Source organism: Panthera leo, chromosome D3 (assembly GCF_018350215.1).
Source record: "Panthera leo isolate Ple1 chromosome D3, P.leo_Ple1_pat1.1, whole genome shotgun sequence".
Lineage (NCBI taxonomy): Eukaryota > Metazoa > Chordata > Mammalia > Carnivora > Felidae > Panthera > Panthera leo.
In genome coordinates, this window is record NC_056690.1 from 80645964 (window position 1) to 80665280 (window position 19317).

The 19317-nt window shown below is 42.5% G+C and overlaps 1 protein-coding gene and 1 long non-coding RNA gene across 2 annotated transcripts in view; one reads left to right on the forward strand and one right to left on the reverse strand.

Moving 5' to 3' along the window:
* Positions 1-19317, forward strand: part of PHLPP1 (PH domain and leucine rich repeat protein phosphatase 1) — a 212508-nt gene that overhangs the window by 182201 nt on the left and 10990 nt on the right. The window contains exons 12-14 of the mRNA XM_042909413.1: positions 1671-1833; positions 11629-11759; positions 16597-16701. Coding sequence (XP_042765347.1) covers positions 1671-1833; positions 11629-11759; positions 16597-16701 — 399 coding nt within the window. The remainder of the gene's footprint in view (positions 1-1670; positions 1834-11628; positions 11760-16596; positions 16702-19317) is intronic.
* LOC122202956 lies at positions 7193-16676 on the reverse strand. Its single transcript, XR_006194988.1, has 4 exons — positions 16519-16676; positions 15341-15438; positions 12857-13000; positions 7193-8324 (listed from the first exon to the last, which is right to left on the reverse strand). It is a non-coding gene; the product is annotated as an uncharacterized LOC122202956 (long non-coding RNA).

Below are 19317 nucleotides of genomic sequence, written 5' to 3' on the forward strand. Positions count from 1 at the left end.
ATACCAACAATTGTAAACTACATGATTCAAAGTTTGAGTTATACTTACTGGAAATCCTGCAGTTTTTGGAGCCCAGCATCACCAGTAGTAGAGAAAGGGTCAGAGGAGTGGTAGATGCTATTACAGGATTGTAGAGGTGCATGGTTTTTTCCCTCCACATTTGCAGAAAAGGCAAGAAACCCTAACACATTTTCTTTATTTGGTTACTATAATTATTGGTTAATATTACTAAGATCAACTATAGATTAAGACTGAAAAATAAAAGACATTCTTTTAGCCGTTTTTTGTTTGTTTGTTTGTTTGTTTTTAATGTTCATTTATTTCGAGAGAGATAGAGGGAAGAGCAAAGAGATAGGAGAGAGAGAATCCCAATGGGCTCTGCTGTGTCAGCACAGAGCCCAGTATGGGGCTTGAGCTCACAAACTGCAAGATCATGACCTGAGCTGAAATCAGGACTTGGACGCCACCACAATAAAAGACATTCTTAAACAAACGTGTTCAATGTATTAGGATGTGTTATTAAAGTAAGGTTAGCAAGAGTCCTCCTTGGCAGATATTTAACAGGAGGTGAAAGGAATTTCTTTTGGGCACGGTTTGCATTTGGGCCCTGCCAGGTCCAGAGATGGTCCATCACAAATGATGTCACAGGAATCTGGGGAGTGGGGTTTTGGGGAAAGCATGTCTTCATATGAGCAAACGCCCTGGGCTATGCTGCCTCCCCTGACCTTTCAGAGCCAATACAAAGACAAGTCTTTCTCTCAAACTGATTTTTTTTTTTTAATTTTTTTTTTTTTAACATTTATTGTTGAGAGACAGGGAGAGACAGACTGTGAGCAGGGAAGGTGCAGAGAGAGAGGGAGACACAGAATCTGAAGCAAGTTCCAGGCTCTGGGCTGTCAGCACAGAACCCGATGTGGGGCTTGAACTCATGAACTGTGAGACCATGACCTGAGCTGAAGTCAGATGCTTAACCCACTGAGCCACCCATGTGCCCCTCAAACTGAGCTTTTTTAAAGCACTTCTAGTGGATTAATGCTAACTTATTATCCCACTTGAGTAGGATTTTTATTGGTGTTGAGACTAAGCTACATAGCAAAGCGATTGTTGCCAGAATAACTTAATTCACACAGTTTTAAGAGGAAAGAGACATCCATTTTTCTTTTTTTGCTAATTTGAACAGTTGAAGTTAATAGTTTTTGTTTTATACTAGGAAAGGAGGTGTTAAACTACTTTGATACTCAAAACCAGTAGTGAAAATGGTCTTAAAATTTTTTTTTTTATTTTTTTAGGGAGAAAGAGAGAACAAGCAGGGGAGGGGCAGAGAGACAGGGAGAGAGAATCCCAAGCAGGCTCCGTGCTGTCAGTGCAGAGCCTGACACGGGGCCTGATCTCACAACCATGAGATTGTGACTTGAGCCAAAATCAAGATGGAGACATTTAACTGACCGAGCCACCCAGGCGCCCGGGTCTTGTTAAAATGATGATTACAAGTGAATCTTTTATTTTTTAATTCCAGTATAGTTAACACACAGTTATATTATACAGTGAATCTTTAAAGAATCTTTAGGTTCATAGTAAATTCCCTTTTTATTCTTGTTATGTATTATTATTTTTTAATTGCCTTAGGATTATTTTACGACCTGCTCCCCCTTGGATTTTCCTTTCTTTAGTAAAATGGCAAAACTGGAGGAACTTGAAGAAATTGATGTCAGTGGGAATAAACTGAAAGCCATCCCGACCACTGTCATGAATTGCAGGCGTATGCACACCGTGATTGCACATTCTAATTGCATTGAAGTCTTTCCTGAAGTGATGCAGCTCCCAGAAATCAAGGTACGTGGTCTGACTCCGTAGCCTCCAAGAGCAGGTCACAGGAGAGAATTGCTTTGTCTAATTCATCAGTTCACGATGTCTGCACCTTTGTTGGATTCAAGACTCTCGGTTGACGTTGCCCCATCTTTTCCAACCACTGGGCTACGCTGCCTTGTCAGCAGAGGGAAAAACCAACAGCGATAAATAAAAAACACAGGATCAGGAGTTGGGAAAGTGATACTCTGGGCTCTGTCCATAACTAGCTGTGTGAATTGAGGCTAACCATATAGTCACCTAACTCTTTCCCATCTAACGATACTTGTCCTCCTCATTTCCAGGGTGGTTATGAGGCTCAAAGCGTATGTCACTCAAATGCCTGACAGCAGTTTGAAAAAGTTAACAAACTGCATGCTCCTCCCCCAGACTCACGCGATTAAATCGTATCCACCAGCACAGCACCCAGTTAGTACTAATTCCCTTGACAGATCCCGCATCGTTCCCATCCCCAAACATTCATTTCAATTTAATGAAACTAGCAGAAGAGCTGTTATTCCCATCTGATGTGAGGTGCTGGAAAACAAAGGGGTTTGTGTCCATGAAGACCGTAAATTGGCAGCAGAAACAGTCTGCAGTTCGCGACTTCTGACTCAGGGTAGATCATAGGATGAAACCAGCCTGCCAGAATGAAAGCCGCGTAACAACCTTTTTATTCATGATTTTTGGTGCAAAAGTAAGGAGTTATTTACATATAATGTATTTTTGCATTTGTATCTTAGCATTTCTGATCGTCAGTTTTGTGCTTAGTAAGAAATAATTCCATGGTTATAGACTTGGAGCACATTTTAATCTCCTAAAAAGGAACCAAAGTCATCTTTCTTGGCCACCCTCCAGGCACTTTCTGTTATGATCTTTATGTATCAGATTTAAGAAATTATGTAGACGTTTGAAGACACTTTATTTTTTTTAATGTTTGTTTATTTTTGAGAGAGAGAGACAGAAAGCAGGGGAGAGGCAGAGAGAGAGAGGGAGACACAGAATCCGATGCAGGCTCTGGGCTCTGAGCTCTCAGCACAGAGCCTGAAGTGGAGCTCGAACTCATGAACCGTGAGATCGTGACCTGAGCCGAAGTCAGACGCTCAACCGACTGAGCCACCCAGGCGCCCCACTGAAGACACTTTAAGGAGCATGCATAATCTTTCACTACAGTGGTTTTTATCCATTTACATGGTTGAGGTATATACAAGTCATTTTCTAAGTATGTGCGTGCTTTGGGCCATGATATATTTTACCTAGAGCACACTATCACTTCGTACGTCACTGGCATTTTAGAACATTGGTTATAAGCTCATAGGCATAGTTTACTTCTGCTTTCCATATAGTACCTTTCACAAGGGTGAAGAGGCAGGGCTCTGAAAGGAAACAGACCTGGAATTTTATTCCAGCTAAAAGTTCCTCAACTGCTTCATTTCCTCATATGTAAACTGAGGGAAGACGAGTCCTTCCTTTGCAGTCTTGCCGTGAGGATGAGGGAAATCCTCCGTGTGAACATTTGGAATAGGAGTGGCAACAGGAAGAACCCTGTAATGTTAGCTATAATTAATACACTCCTGATGTGGTTCAGCTGTGATCATATGCAGCAGCTATTCTGGCTGATGACCATCAAAATCTGGAAATTTGTTACGTAAACAAATACTTCTTTGCCTCCAGCACTGGCACGAGGTTGACAGCTAAGCTTCCCAGGGCTCCTGTCCTGCCCATTACTGGACACGGGGGCTGTGCTACGACAGGGACCTATTAAACTGGTCTCTGTGCACCGTGCCCGGTGGGGCACCAGCTCGAGAAGGGGAGAGTCGCAAGAACAACCTCCCGTTTGCTGGTCTTAACTTTCTGCACCTGTCTTTTAGTGTTTTCTTACTCGAAATTGTAGATGAGGCTTTTTTTTTTCCCCCAAGTATCTGGTTTAAAGTACAGATAACAGATAGACATTTAAACTTTTCAGGCTTTAACTAGATTTTGCAAAATCTGACTCTTCTTCTGTGAAACCGAATCCTCTCCAAGACCCTTGCTTGCCTTCCTGGATTCTAAAGTCGGTCGGCGCCTGGTAAATCTGTTTAACGCCTTCCCGTTGCCTTCGCTCTGTTTGACTTTATCGCTCCTTTAAAGGTTTTACTTGTGGTATTGCTTTTTTAATGGTTTTCTTTCTTTTGTTCTTTGACTTTTCTTTTTTCTTTTTTTTTTTTTTTTTTTTAATTTTTTTTCAACGTTTTTTATTTATTTTTGGGACAGAGAGAGACAGAGCATGAACGGGGGAGGGGCAGAGAGAGAGGGAGACACAGAATCGGAAACAGGCTCCAGGCTCCGAGCCATCAGCCCAGAGCCTGACACGGGGCTCGAACTCACGGACCGTGAGATCGTGACCTGGCTGAAGTCGGATGCTTAACCGACTGCGCCACCCAGGCGCCCCTGACTTTTCTTTTTATCCCAGCTTCTATACCTTAGCATTCTCCGCATGTTAACAACATCCGGTCTTTACCATGCAGCGCTTCCACTACCAGCAGATAGAGGTTTTGTTGTCGGGGTTTGCTCTGGGATGGGAGTGGCGGTGGGCACCCTCTCGCATCCTTTATGTACAGAAGTATCCGTTTTGCAGCCCTGGGCAGCTAGTGTCGAAAAAGTAGTAGATCTGTTGTTTTAGAACTCTGAGCTGAAATGTCATTGTCTCACATGAGAATATTTTAAATTGCTGTGTAAGCAGGTACACGCATTTAAACCAAGAAAATTCTTGGTAAAAAGAGTTGCTGCATCTCAAGTGATAAAACACCTGGGCGCCTCTTCACCGCAAACTGAGCTCTAAATTAGCATGTTTTTAATGTAAAAGAGATCATTTTTATCCTCAATTGAAACACTCGGCCTATACTAAAATTTCATTGTTGAGTTAATAACCCTAGATTATATTCCTATTGCTTCTTGAAAGCAAAGTGCCACAATTAAAGTATATCATAAATTAAGATCCTTGCAGTTATAAAACCTGAGCAGGTAACATGATTTAAAGAGGGACGGGCCCTGGTATATTTAACTAGCTTGTTCTCTCCATACGGTCTCATCTTGTAAGACGTTAAAGGAAAGTGCTTATTCACAGCTTTGTTACCGAAGCTTCAAAGCCAATTACTATTTAAGAGGGTAAATAAGTTCCCCTACTAAAATATATATGCTAAAATATATATTTTTTAACTTGAGGAACTAAGCCACTATTCTTGTACCCCTAAAACAGGCTGTCGGCACCCTCCTCTAATGTTGGATAAAATTTAGGTGTGGCCTTTTCTCATGTTGGTACATTCAGTGACATCTGCTCATCCTCCAGCATCAATTTCTGTACTTGGGCAGGAAGGTCATAGAAGTTGGTAGTAGGAAAAAGTATCCTTTCAGAATTTTCCAGTGAGCCCACGTGGACCCAGTGCCAGAGCACTTTTGTTCCTTGGTTTTATTGTCTTCCCCTTTGTTTATCTCTTTCAAATTAGTCGTCCCTACCTCCAGTCCTGTATTCCTGGAGCGGGTTGTGTTCTATTCTGGTTCTAAAATAGACAGGCTTTGTCTGGATGTAGATCAGCTCTCCGTGGGCTAGACAGGAAAACATGATCCCAGAGTCACCACATAAGCCAGACTCTGCTCGCTTAGTCCTAGGCCGAAGTCTGCACTTGGGCTACTAGTGGCTGATGAATCCAAAAAGCAAAAGTGACCATGAATACAGCGCTCGGTTCCCCAAGTTCTTAGTTGAGTAACCTCCAGTTGTTGATTTATTCTAACCCTTTTTGCAGTGTGGTTTGAGTAGGTAAAACAAACAGGTGATACATATGGTGAGTGAAATTTGTAGTGTAAACACCATGTCAGCGATTTCTTTTTTAAATTTGACATGTTCCTGTGGCATCTTGATTTTAATTACTGGGTGAACAGTGTCTTTTAAAGTGTTTGAAATTTTCTGCAGATTATTTCCATGCTGTACTGTGCAGTAATAAACTACTTGGATAAGTTGAGTGAACTCACCTCTAGGATCTGTGTTCTTTTCACGGGGAAATGCAGCATGAAGTATTTTTAATATGCCACACTCTTGAGAACACTGATTACAGGAAGCTGAATATCCCTTGGAATCAAACTCTGTTTGCTGTTGTTTGTAAGGTGAGGTGAGAGAGAGACAGAGAACCAGTTCTGTGATAAAGACACAAAGAACATGGGGAACTGCTGGGTCAAATGGATGAAAGAAAAGGGATTAATTCTTCAGAAAGTAGGATAATGCAAATGAAGACAGATCAGGGACCAGTTCGGTGTCAGCCCGGTAGAGTAGCTGACCTCGCAGACTTTAAAGGTCATGGAGGCATTTGTCCTGTGTATCTAAAAACCAGAAACTGGGAGCAGTCGTCACTAGGGTTCTAGAATCTGGGTCAGTAATAATTATGTAGGGGATCTTCTAACGTGCCAGGAATCTTGTGTCCATTTCTGTGTGGGGCAGGGCTCCTGACAAGGGCAAAGGAAAGGGATGACGCAGCGTCTATAGACCACAGGTGGCCGTTCATGCCACTCTTCTCCCTGCCTCACTCGTGACAGAACAGCAGGGAGCCAGGACTGCATATGCTCTTTCAAAACTGGAGTAACGAATTAAGTCAGACTAGTTTGTTTGATGGTTTTTAAACTCTAGTTGAAACAATTATTTCAGCAGATCCTTTTAACTTCAGAGCCATGTCCTTTCCAACAAAACGCCGCGCGCATCGTATGCGGTGGGGCATGGATACGTGGCAGATGAACGAAAGGAGCGCTCGTGGCTGAGTCCTCAGGAAGTAGGCAGTGACGTGGTCACCGTCATGCTCTTCAAAGTCTCCTGCCCCTAAGGCTGAAGAGAAGTGAGCTGATAGGCCCAGAAGTCTGGGGTATGGCCTGAAATCACAAGCAAATTTCTCTCAAGTCTCCTCTGCAATCTAAAATCACACACTCCTTTTGCATTCTGCTTTTTACCATTTCTGTTAGTTTTCGTGTAAACATAAAGGCCCTTTCTGTCCATCATCTTTGAGTAAAACTGAAGCCCACAGAAGCATGGGCCAGGTGCCCTGTAACTCTGTGATATACCTACCACTGCATCCTTCCAAAGGCACACATAACCAATTTTAAGAAGTAGTGATAGAAAGGAATTGCTCAGTTTATATAAAGAATGCATTTTCTTTCTTTCTTTCTTTTTTTTTTTTTTTAATTTATTTTTGTGGGAGAGCGCAAGTCGAAGAAGGGCAGAGAAAGGGAGACAGGGGATCTGAAGCGGGCTCTGCACTGACAGCAGTGAGCCCAGTGTGGGGCTCAGACTCACAAACCGCGAGATCATGACCTGAGCCGAAGCCAGACGCTCAACCGACTGAGCCACCCAGGCGCCCCTATATAGAAAAATAGAACTCCAGCTTTGGGTTTGGAGTCTGAGTATCTTTGACAGGTTCTCACTGGCTCATTTAGTTAAAGTTTACTTAGATATATGAACGTCCTACAGTAATGACCACTTAGTCTATACAACATCAGGAATAAATATAGTTTAGGTGTTTCAAGAGAATCTGGCTACAAGTTACATAGTGAGAAACAATACATGTGTGTATTTATTTTACTATTAAGCTAAAAGGCTGTGTCTCCTAACTGTAAGAGAGGGAGGTAGTACAGACCACTTCTACCTGAGACACAGTCTCTAGCTTACCATCTGGTCCCTGCCTGCCTCTCCGCCATCCCCAGCCACGCCAGTCACTCGTGGTTGGTGTCCTGGTAAGCCGTGTGCTATTCTCTCTCCCTGGATGCCCTCCTGTTTTCTCTGCCTCGTTATCTTCGATTCTTCACAAAAATCCCCTCCTGGAAGGCCCTCTCGGAAGCCTTAACCTGTCACACCCGTGCACACTTGTACCTATTACTGATTTGCAGCCGGAGGGAGAATCATTTCCCACTCTGGCCTGGGAATTCCCCAGGGTGGGGACTGTGATGCTGTCTCTGTAGATCCCTGACGTCTGGCTTATTGTCTGCCACCAGGTAGGTGCTAAATCAAGGCTCTTTTGGATGAACACTTGCATTTATTTGCTTCTTAGGAATTCGTAATGAAAATTAGTGAACCTGTTCGGAGGAAAATCACAGTGTATGTAAATACAGAGAGGGAAGGCTTTATAAAAGATGAAAGGTCTTCTTTTGCAACTCCCTAAAAGGTGGGGCGGTTTAAACAATATACATTTCTGAACAATTACAGAAATAATTACATCAGCAGCTTTTCCCGCCGTGAGGGCACGGGAGTGCAAAGGTGATTGGGAGTGCCCCTTTGCGCTCTGGAGGGCCGCGTGGCTGCGCTGGTGGCCTGGCTGTGGTCTGAAGGCTGAAGCAAGCGGTTGCAGAATCGCTCAGGGTTAGCAGGTGACTCTGCTGTTTCCGGGCAGTCCAGGCGATTACTGGGGGGATAATAGGTAATACGCTGCTGTGAAAAGTGATACGCCCGTGTCTTTGGTAAGGTTCTGTGAGGAAAACATAATAAAGATATCAGAGCTTTGGTGATAATTATACTTAAATGTCGGATCAGTTCTCTTTAAGATGCACTGATTATTTTCCTGTGCTCTTAGCTAAACGTATTAGCGGTCTTTCCCTCTAAATCTTGAGTTCCTCCAACTATGAGTTATCTCACTTTTTCCAAGGGTTGGATAATTCTGTTTTGAGTATTCTTACCAGAATTTTGTACTATAGCCAAGTAGTTTTTGTAAGCTATGTCCTAAAATAGGCCTGAAAGAGGGAAAGGTAACTTTGTAGGCTGATTTAACATTCTATTTAATAATGTATTTTCAAGAAAATTTTAATGCATTAAACAATAGAGAAACATACATTAAACGTCATGGAATACGCAAGTACTATTTGTTTTCTCCAGTCTCACCCCCAAATTTTCTGTTTTCCTAGTGGTAGCCATTACAACCACTCAGTCAACAAGTGTTTGTGGAAGACTATTAAAAGAATAAGGAATAGAGCTTGTAAGTAGAGCACTGACTGTTTATGTTAATGCCAGTAGGTCAGCGCTGGGAACCAACACCCTGCAATTTTCATGATCAAACCTCCTCCAATGTATAGAACCATGAAAGGGTATTTCTCTCCTTATCTGCCATTATGCTATTTACTCCAGACTGAACCTCAGCACGCGTATCTCCGTTTCCATCCTAGTGGATTGAATTACTGGAGGATCTTCTCGGAAGATTCGTTCATTTCTTTGTTCAACAAATAATTGTCTACTAATTCCCAGGCATTTGTGGGCATCTGTTCTCTGTGCTGCACTAAGGACATGGGGGAGGAGCCACCGGCCCTGTTCTCTAGGAGCTCGTAGTCTAATGGGAGGAATAAGTAAGCGGAAACTTTGAACGAGGGGTCCTAGTGGAATTGGCGTCGAGTTGAGACTGACAAGAATGGGGCAGATTGTGCCAGGTAAGGGGCGAGGAAAGCCTGAAGAGTCCCGGTCACAGAGCAGTATGTGCAGAGCGCAAGTGAGAACATGACACACGCGGGAACTGGAATTAACTGTGACACCGCTGAATATAGAGCGCAGGGAAGCAGGTGCTGGAAGGTGGAGATGAAGGGCCTTATTTGACAGGCTGAGGAGTCTGGTGGCAGATTGGAAGGCAGTAGGGAGTGACTGAAAGACAAGCCCGAGTGCGATCAGATGGGATTAAGCACATCACAGTCCCCCTGACAGCCCTGTGGGGAGTGGGCCGGAGGGAGATGAGACAAGAGCAAAGTCAGGACCCCCGCGGTCCCAGACCTCCCTGTAGAGGCGACAACACTGTGGGACAGGGCACAGGAACTGGCTGCAGTGATTAAGGGCCTTGGGGGGAGGGGGAAGGGGGAGAGACAGAGGGACTTGATGGTGGTAAGCACCACTTCTGAGAGGATTATTTATAAAGACAACGCCAGCATTGTCGTCATAAATAAACACCCTACTGAACTCATTTTATAATTTGGTAATTTAAAGAATGAGCAATTTTACACCGGCAGAGCTATGAGTGTTTAAATCATTAGGTGAAATTAGAAAACGATGCCTATCAATTTCATAAAATTCCATAATGTTCTGAGATGTCTACAGTCTTTCCCCATAGTTCATGGTCTGACCTTGTTTTTGTTTCTGTCAACCACCCGTTCTAAGTTACGCACACCAGCCAGTCCTCAAGCTTGTGTTTCATCACTGCCCAGCACATAGCACTGGCAGCATTTGCCTTCTCCGTGCTGATGTACACGGACTATCCTGATGGAACAGCCCATCTTTAGTATTCTCAGTATTAGTGGTTTTTCATTACAGTCCAGTTGACTATTGATGCAACCATTATTTATAAATGGAAAAACAAAACAAAAAGATGACCACCTCCCTATTGATGTTTAGGCTCAATGAATATATGTCTTCTGCCATTAAAGGTGCTAGGAGTCCAGATATGGAATAAGTGATGAAATTGTATCTACATTTATGTTTTTTTTTAATTTTTGTTTATATTAATAAGAAAAATTGGATACTAACACTGGTTATGTTAGGGCACTACATATAAAGGCAAGTTTTCTAAGCTTTTCTACTTGTCCAACTTTTTATAAAGTGGTTACAACACTCTCATAATACAAAGTAATTAAAATTACAATATAATTTTATATCATTGCTACTGCTTGAGAGCAAGGGTATAAAACAATTTGTGTGGAAACATTGCATTATTTGAAGTCAGTTGAGAATATTTTTCTCCAAAAATATAGGTGTTCATTCGGTCTCTGTCCCTCCCCAATCCATAACAGATTTAAGTTAAAATTTTTTCCAAAAAAGATGATTTTGTCTGCTTTAAAGATTCTGAAATTCTTGGATACAATTTGCCTTTCAAACCATCTTAAGATTTTTAACAGGCTCTTGAGGCATTTTCTGAAATCATAAGAAGGTGCAGCCTCAAGCTGGATAATTGAATTCTTCCTACCCCTTTCTGCCAAATTATGGATTACATGTTCTTTTCTCCGGAAAAATTGCCAATTACTCCTTTTCCCTCTTGTCGATGGTGAGCCACCTTCTCCTCCGGTTCCCTGCTCTCAGAACACAAACGCAGCACCTCTTTTAGGGCTTACCTCAGTTTTGTGAGAAAGGAGGTATTATCCCCATTCGCAGATAACACAAGTTTTGTTCTAATCAACATGCTGACCCTTTTTGTCATTGTTTTCGAGTGATTTTAGGCAGGAGCTGGTGGAAGATCTAGGTACTGGATGCCTGGGGGGTGGGATCCTTATTTGACTCCTGCCTTTTTCCTTGCAGGCGGCAGGCAGGCCCAACAGCTAGTCTTTTACCAGTTTCTTATTGAGCTTCTTTTGAATTATCTTCTCATTTTGAAGGTGTCCCTGCCTTCCTCATCTTGCAGGTATTTTGATTTAAGGAAGCCCCTTCAAAGTTCCATTTCGATGTTGACTCTACCCCTTATGGCCATAACAGGTGTGGAGATTTTGTGAGCAATCAGAAAAACCATCCTTGGGATTTTCAGCTAATGCTTGTTGTTTTACATGTAGAGATAAACTTAAAAAGATAACGAGGGGGAGAATAAAGAACACGGGTTTTCTGTGTTAACCAAAGAAAGTGAACATTTTAGCTGCAGATAGCAGAATCTGTTTTAAATGTTTATGGGAGGGTAGCAGACAATCTTATTTTTCTGCACTTGGCCAGCATAGTCTAGTGAATGGCAGACTGATTCTCAAGCAACGGGTAGGAGCATAGAGCCACCTGAACCACTTGTCCGGGCCATCACTTCCGGTTTCCCCTTCTTGTTGCAGTGCGTGGACCTGAGCTGTAATGAGCTAAGCGAAGTCACTTTACCAGAAAACCTGCCTCCAAAACTACAAGAACTAGACCTGACTGGAAACCCCCGACTTGCCCTTGATCACAAAACCCTGGAATTGCTGAAGTAAGTATCTCGTGATGCCCTGCAGCCCTGTCCACGTTCACGGACAGCGCGATTTGTAACTCAGTGAAAACATTAAACAGTATGAAGTGCCCGGTGGCTTCTTAGCTGTATCTACACACATTTGGAGCGATTTGTGAGTCCATAGTTCACCAGAATGGAGGGCCAAAAACAATTTCAAACAGTTGGATACTCAAGTGTCCTTTCAGAAAGTCTTTGAGGAAGTATCCAGGCAAAAAGAGAATGAGAATAATGAATACAAAAGGGCGGGGGGGTGGATATAAAGAAAAACTCGGAGGAGAGCCATGAATAACTAAGACATAAACTTACATCTCAGTTACTGAGGATATGGTGTGATGCTTAATGCAAATGTTAGGAAAGGATTGAAAGAGATGCATGATGTGGGAAAAACTAACAATCTGGTAAAATGCAGGTGGTTTAAACAAAACTGGGAGTGTGGGATAGTTAGATCCTGCTAAGTTATCGTGTTTGGGGAAAGAATTCATTGATAGTGTCGTTCTTGATGTCGACAAAGAATTGCAGGTTGAAGTTCACTGGGTAAAACATTAAAGGAGGAAACCTCATTAGAAAAAAACCGTCTTTAAAAATTTCTTCTCACACAACTCTAAATGTCTGTCAAGAGAATTGTGCTTCATAATTGAATATTATATAGCCATTAAAAACAATGCTGTAGGAGTCCCTGGGTGGCTCAGTCAGTTGAGCGTCTGACTCTTGATTTTGGCTCAGGTCATGATCTCACGCTTCATGGGTTCGAGCCCCACGTCCGACTCTGCTGACACCTCAGAGCCTGGAGCTCCCTTCAGATTCTGTGTCTCCCCTCGCTGCCCCTCCCCCATCCATGCATGCATGTGCACCCTCTCTTCTCTCAAAATAATACACTTAAAATGATGTAGAGTTAAAGATCCCTACGTATGAAGTTCAATGAGAAGAATATTTACAAAATATTTGTATGGTATGTTCCCACTTTTTCCAAAATAAATTTGTGTGCATGTGTACACCTAGAAAATGCCTGCAAGGATATACAAATGTTAAAATAGTGTTATTCTCTGGATGACAGGATTATGGATGGTCATCATTACCTTCTTTAAACTTTTCTGAATTTTCTTGCAGCCAGCTTAAGTCTCGGACACTGACACACGTTAGTCATTGTGTTTGCCTTCTATGCTTAAGCCCTGTTGTGCTGTCTCCTGCTAAAAGTCTTCTTCCGTTGTCTTAGAACAAAACTGAAAAGGAGGAGAATTTTAAAAGAGCAGTCATTAATATTATCCTAGGTGTTTACTGCCAGCTAAAATCTGAATATCGCTCGAGGCGATTCCTGGATGGAATTGGCCTAGTTAGTGCCTGTTTGTTTCAGGTACTGATTGATTTCAGTCTATAATTGAGGAGTACTGCCTAAGCAGAGTGTCCTAGGAGAGCTGCAGGGGGTCTAGGCGCTCTGTACTTTTTCTCAGTTAGTGGAGCCTCGGCCCAAATCCTTGAGTCTGTCCAGACCTCAGCTTTCTCCTCCATATGATGAGGAGGAAGTCCTAAGAGACTTCTAGAACTAAGAGTACCTGGATTATCAAAATATATTTTCATCTTAACGCAGCTAGCTTTTGAGTATTTTTATAAATATATGAAATTTTGCATAAAACAATTATATCAAAATTAAGTTGAATTTGTATTACACACCAAAATAAATTAAAGCTAAATTAAAGAACTCTATAAAATGAAATAATTTCTAAAAGTAAGAAAAAAATCACATGAATATATTCACAAGCCAGAAAACATCTTTTTCTGTCCAAAAGTGGGAGGTGGGGGTGGGAGGGTGGGGATCGCAAAAGTAGAAATCAATATATATAATTGGTTTTGATATTTCTAAGTATTTAAAAATACTTTGTATACACAAAAGTTTGAAATCTCTTTCCAGGAAAAAAACCAAGAGTAAATCTAAAAGGCAAATGACAAACTAAGAAGAAACAGTGGCAAAAAAAAAAAAACAGGAAAAATACAAGCATTAATATTCTTGTTAAAAAATGTTCTTAGAAGAAAAGTACTTGAACAGCAAATAAGTGAAGGAGGTTAACATTTCACGAAAGAAGTACAGATAGTTGCATGAAAATGTCATGTTCAAACTTACTAGTATATCAAGGAAATATTAATACTTCCCCCCTCAAATTGGTGCTGCTGGAGTACTGTAAATTGAACATAACTTTTCTTAAAAGCTATGGACTCTGTGTATCAAGCCTTTAAAAATATTCATATACTTAGATCAAGGTTTTCTATGGCAAAATTCATTCTAAAAAATAATCAGAAATGTGGTATTCATTTTAGGCACAGAGGTGATCATCAATCTAATTATATTTAGGATGAATATAACGTGACATGGGAAAATGTTCATGACATAATTAGAAACAAGATGCAAAACCACATATTTATGATTACCCCACTATTATCCATAAGAAAAATCTATTTGTTAAAGTCTCTGCAATGGACATGTTACTAGACTGGCCTGAGCTACTACAGAGCATCAGATGTGTGTTCTAAGATTAAAAAAAAAAAAAAAAAAAAGACATGGGCTCCTGGGTGACCCGGTTGTCAGACTCTTAATTTCGGCTTCTTAGGTCATGACCTCGCAGTTTGTGGGATCAAGCCCTGCATCAGGCCTTGCGCTGAGAGCTCAGAGTCTGCTTGGGATTCTCTCTCTCTCCCTCTCCCTCTCCCTCTGCCCCTTCCTCACTCGTGCTCGCTCACTCTCAAATAAGCTACGAAAAATAAATTTAAAAAAATTTAAAAATTTTAAAAAGGAACAGACAATGAAATCACAGTTTTTCTTTTAAAGAATTATTTTGAGAGAGAGTTCTCATGGGGGGGGGGGGGGCAGAGAGAGAGAAAACCCCAAGCAGGCTCCCTGCTGTCAGCGCAGAGCCTAACACGGGCTCCACCCCAGGAACTGTGAGATCATGACGTGAGACGAAATCAAGAGTGGGACACTTAATCGCCTGAGCCACCCGGGGGCCCACATAACACTTTTATGTAAAAATGATGCCTTCTGTTTCACAGCTGGGAGGCTGTGGCTTCTTAATAACTTGGAAGAGCTTCCGTATCTACTGTATTTCTTGTGCTGTTGGAGGGGTGGCCTGTTTATTCTGTGTGAGACCGGGTAAGGGCATAGGCTGACGCTTCTGCGTGACTGTGACTGAGCTCCGGCTCGCATGTTCTCTCAGACTCCTCGGAAGATGTGCAAGAGTCAGCGTTCAGGTCGTTTGGGACAGCTGCTCAGCCACCCTGTATCAGCTGGGCAGAGAAGGAGAAACCCCTGCTTCACTGGGAAGCGTTTGGGGGGCGGGGGGCAGGTCAAGGATTGTTTTTTTTTTTCCGTTCATACTCAGGCTAGGGGAAAAAAATAGCATACTCAGGCCGGGAAGTGGCATTATTTCTTTGAAGGCTCTGTGTTCTATAATAAAAAGTATAACTGTCTTTAGAAATGAGCCTTCAGTTTTTCTCTGGAATTCAGAAAGGCAGCAGAGATGCAGTGAAACCCTTAGTGATGCCTTATTAAGAAACCCTTTGCATGTGCTTACCGTTGTGCATGGATGAAATCTGCTAGCAGGGTCCCATGAACAGCAGATAACGGCAGACTCATTCAATGCCCCTCTTTTATTGGTAGGAATGACAACTTCTGAAAAGAGGATAAATAGCCCTGCTGTAAAATAAGGTATTAACCTCATTTCAGGATTTTCCGTTGGTGCTTTTTTGGCTTTTGAGGATAAAGGGAAGAGCGAATGTTTGCTGCCGATTGAGAGTAGAAACTTTTCTTTCACGAAATATTTTTAAATTTCAAAGAAACCGCCACCAGCTATTTCTAAAATCAAAGTGAATGCAATTAGATATAGATTTCCTTCTTAAAGTTGAAGGGTTGTATTTTGGAGTTAATGAATGCCAACAGATAAATTCTTGGGGTCATGACAAAAGCGTTTGTGTTAAGAGACGACACACATGATTTTTCTCTTAAGTGATAGAGGGAGAAAACCAGTAGCAACTTATAAGTGGGATTAAGTTCACCATGCGGTAGCCAGCCTTTTTAAAAACCTATTTCACATCTGCAGAATTTCCTGTTTGGGGGCACAGAATGCTTTCTAGTAGGGTGGATTTTAAAAACCCCATTCAAGAGTTTACGCTTTTAGTATTTCAGTCTTGGGTCCTGTTGGGCCAGTTGTGGCAAGTGAGATGACTTCTCTCCCAGTTTAAATCCACATAGTTCATGTGTGATTTGTTGAAATACCCCTTTCATAATTTTATGGTTATTAGTCTTAGCATGAATGGCCGTGCGAGTGAGGAAAGAACCGGAAGCTTCGGGGATGGCAAGTCCTCAGGATTTGTGAAACCTCTGAAGGGGTGAAATGGGCAGAAATTGGATTTGAGGATGAATGTTGCAGAATTTGCTCACAGCATTCAAATACAGTATAATTGTGGCTTAGATTTCTTACTTTTCAAATCTGGTGTTCATGTTGTAAGACTACACCCAACGTAATGTTTTCTTTTCTCATGCCGAGGTTGAGAGGGGTCCTTCTCGCTCCTGGGAGACAGCCGCCATCTAGGGCGATGTGTAAAGGTCTCTAATAACCACCCTAGGACGCTGTCGAAAACGAGTTTTGAGGCTCTGTCTATATAACGCTCCTTTGCTTTCGCTTTGTTGAGTAGCTAGTTCTTCTGGCTGATAAAAGATTTCAGACACATTAAACACAGGAGTGGTAAGTACCTGGCGCTTAGCAGACAAAGGTAGCAATTCACACATTATTTGATTCTAACGATTCCCGTCTCTTCCTTTTCTCGTTAGTAACATCCGCTGTTTCAAGATTGATCAGCCTTCAGCGGGAGATGGATCTGGAGCCCCAGCTGTATGGAGCCACGGCTACACCGAAGCTTCAGGAGTGAAAAACAAGTGGGTGAAACTCTGGAGTGAGAACCACCTCCCCCCCACCTCCTTTCTTTAGTGGGGAAGATGCCCAGTGCTCGCACACACTTTCCTCGGGTAACGTTTACTTGAACAGGAGTCCCCAAAGCGAGGCCACCTCATGACTTACATTTGAACACTAGGTTAAGCCTTGCTTGGCATCACACACTCTTCTCTTTGTGAGATGTTGCTAGGATACGGCGTAACTGACACATCACGTCTGTGTGAGACTCCAGTGTTTGGAGAAGACGTGAGTATTGAAATGCATCCCTGCCCTTTTGAAAAGCCTCTTTATCTTTCTCTGAAGCCTGTTTGCCAAGCAAAACAGGGGCTAGTATTAAAGGAGAAGTAGCCTTGATTGTCCATATTCAGTCACTTCCGGTATTGATTAGTCAGGGTTCTAAGAAGCTAGTTTTTACAATCTAAGTTATCCTGGAAGGAGTTTCATGTTCATTCCCTGTGACATCACCTGCTGGTCCGGCCACCGGGACTTGTCCGTCTCAGTTTCTTTTCCTTCCTTGTCCTACATGCAAATATTGATTTTCCTGAGAATTGTAATCAATCTCTTCAGGCTTGCTTGCTTTTTATGAAGAGGTATTAATAATTAGTACCAGAAAGGGAAACAATCCTATAAATTAGAATAGTCATAATTAGCTAAGGTATCAGAACACAAAATATTGGAAACAGGGAAAGAACCAAGTGGAACACGATTCAGTACTACCTAAATTAGTATTCAACCCTGGGTTCACATCAGAATCAGGTAAGGAACTTTAAAAAAAATAATCTTCAACCAAGCCCAGTATTTCAGAATGTTTTAAAATCTCCCCCAGGTGATTTTAATGTGCATCCAGGAATGGGAACCACTGACTAGCTGAATACCTTTCATGGAAAATAAAAGGTACAATTGTGGTTGCCATGCGGACTGCTTTCTTCTTTTTTGAGATAGAAAGTAGAATCAATTCAAGTTCTGGGTCTGACACATTGAGCCCTTCTTCTTCCCCTAAGGGTGTGCCCTGGCTTTGTGCGGTCCAGAGAATAGGTCTAGTCCCCATCTCGGCGCCTCTGTTCCATTTGCCTGATAAAGGTTATGCCCGAGCTTTGGTTGTCGTATTCGTTCTGTGTATTTTGCACTGTGTTATCATTGTATTTGGGGGAGAAATCAGTATATTCCTTTATTTATTTTTTTTTTTAATTTTTTTTTAACATTTATTTATTTTTGAGACACAGAGAGACAGCATGAACAGGGGAGGGGCAGAGAGAGAGGAAGACACAGAATCGGAAACAGGCTCCAGGCTCTGAGCTGTCAGCACAGAGCCCGACGCGGGGCTCGAACTCACGGACCGTGAGATCATGCCCTGAGCCGAAGTCGGCCGCTTAACCGACTGAGCTGTTATGCCCAGAATTCGTGATCCCCAAAGACCACTAGGGAGCCGAGTCCGATGCAAAAGCAAAAGAACCTTTATTCGAGCTAGCTCGAGCTCAATCCCCTACCTGCACCGACGCAGCGGTGAGATACCAGGGAGAGAGAGCGAGTTTCAAAAGGACAAAGGTTTTATTGGGGCCCAGGGGCAGTTGGTGAGGTAACGGCTGTGGCCTCAGCCGATTGGCTGGGGAAGGGTCCGAGTCCTGTTAGACAGGTGAGGGGGGGGGTTACTCAAGGGGAGGAGGTGTGGTCAAGGTGAAGGACACAGAACAAGATGGAGTCGGCCGGCATAGGCCCGCCCTTTCAGAGCCACCCAGGTGCCCCTAGTATAGTCCTTTAAAGCACCCAGAGTTCCTTTCTGGAGATCTTTTTAACTTAGAAGACCTTATGTCTTGGTTATAATCAAGTGTTCTAATTCTAGACCGCTGTGTGAAACCAAAGGTTGGTTTTGAAACATCTCTGGATATTAAAACTATCTACTCGTATGTTATAATGAAGAAAGGAACCAACTAGGTTTTTTTTTCCTGCATAATTCCCCCTTCCGTGTTACTTTTAAATATGTTGTTATATTGAAGTATGACATAGGTGCAGAAAAGTGAATAAGCATACAACTCTGGGAATGGTCCTCAAGTGAATACATCTGCAGACCACCATCTAGATTAAAAAATACAATGTTACCGGCACCTCAGTCAGAAGTCCTTGTCACCCCTGGTCCTCCCTTCATTTCCCCTTGCTCTTTTACCCTTTGGTTTTGCCAGAAGTCTCTCAAGCGTTTTGTTTTTGTTTTTGTTTTCTAATTGTAAAGAGGTCATGTAGGGGCACCAGGGTGGCTCAGTCGGTTAAATGTCCAACTCTTGATTTCAGCTCAGGTCATGATTTCACGGTTTCCTGTGTTGAGCCCTGTGTCAGGCTCTGCACTGGCCTTGGGGAGCCTGCTTGGATTCTCTCTCTAACACTCTCCCTCTCTGCCCCTCCTCCACGTGTGTGTGCATACATGCGCACACTGTCTCTCAAACTTAAAAAAAAAAAAGATAAAGTGGTCGTGTAAACAAGGAGCTTGCTGCTTGCCATCTTGAAGGAAGGAGAGGAGCTGTCCCTGCCTCCCAATCTCAGATGTCTGTTCTCTTTTCTCCCTCCCCAAGGGGTGCAGTGTTCCCTCCCTATCAGGTCATTTCAGATCC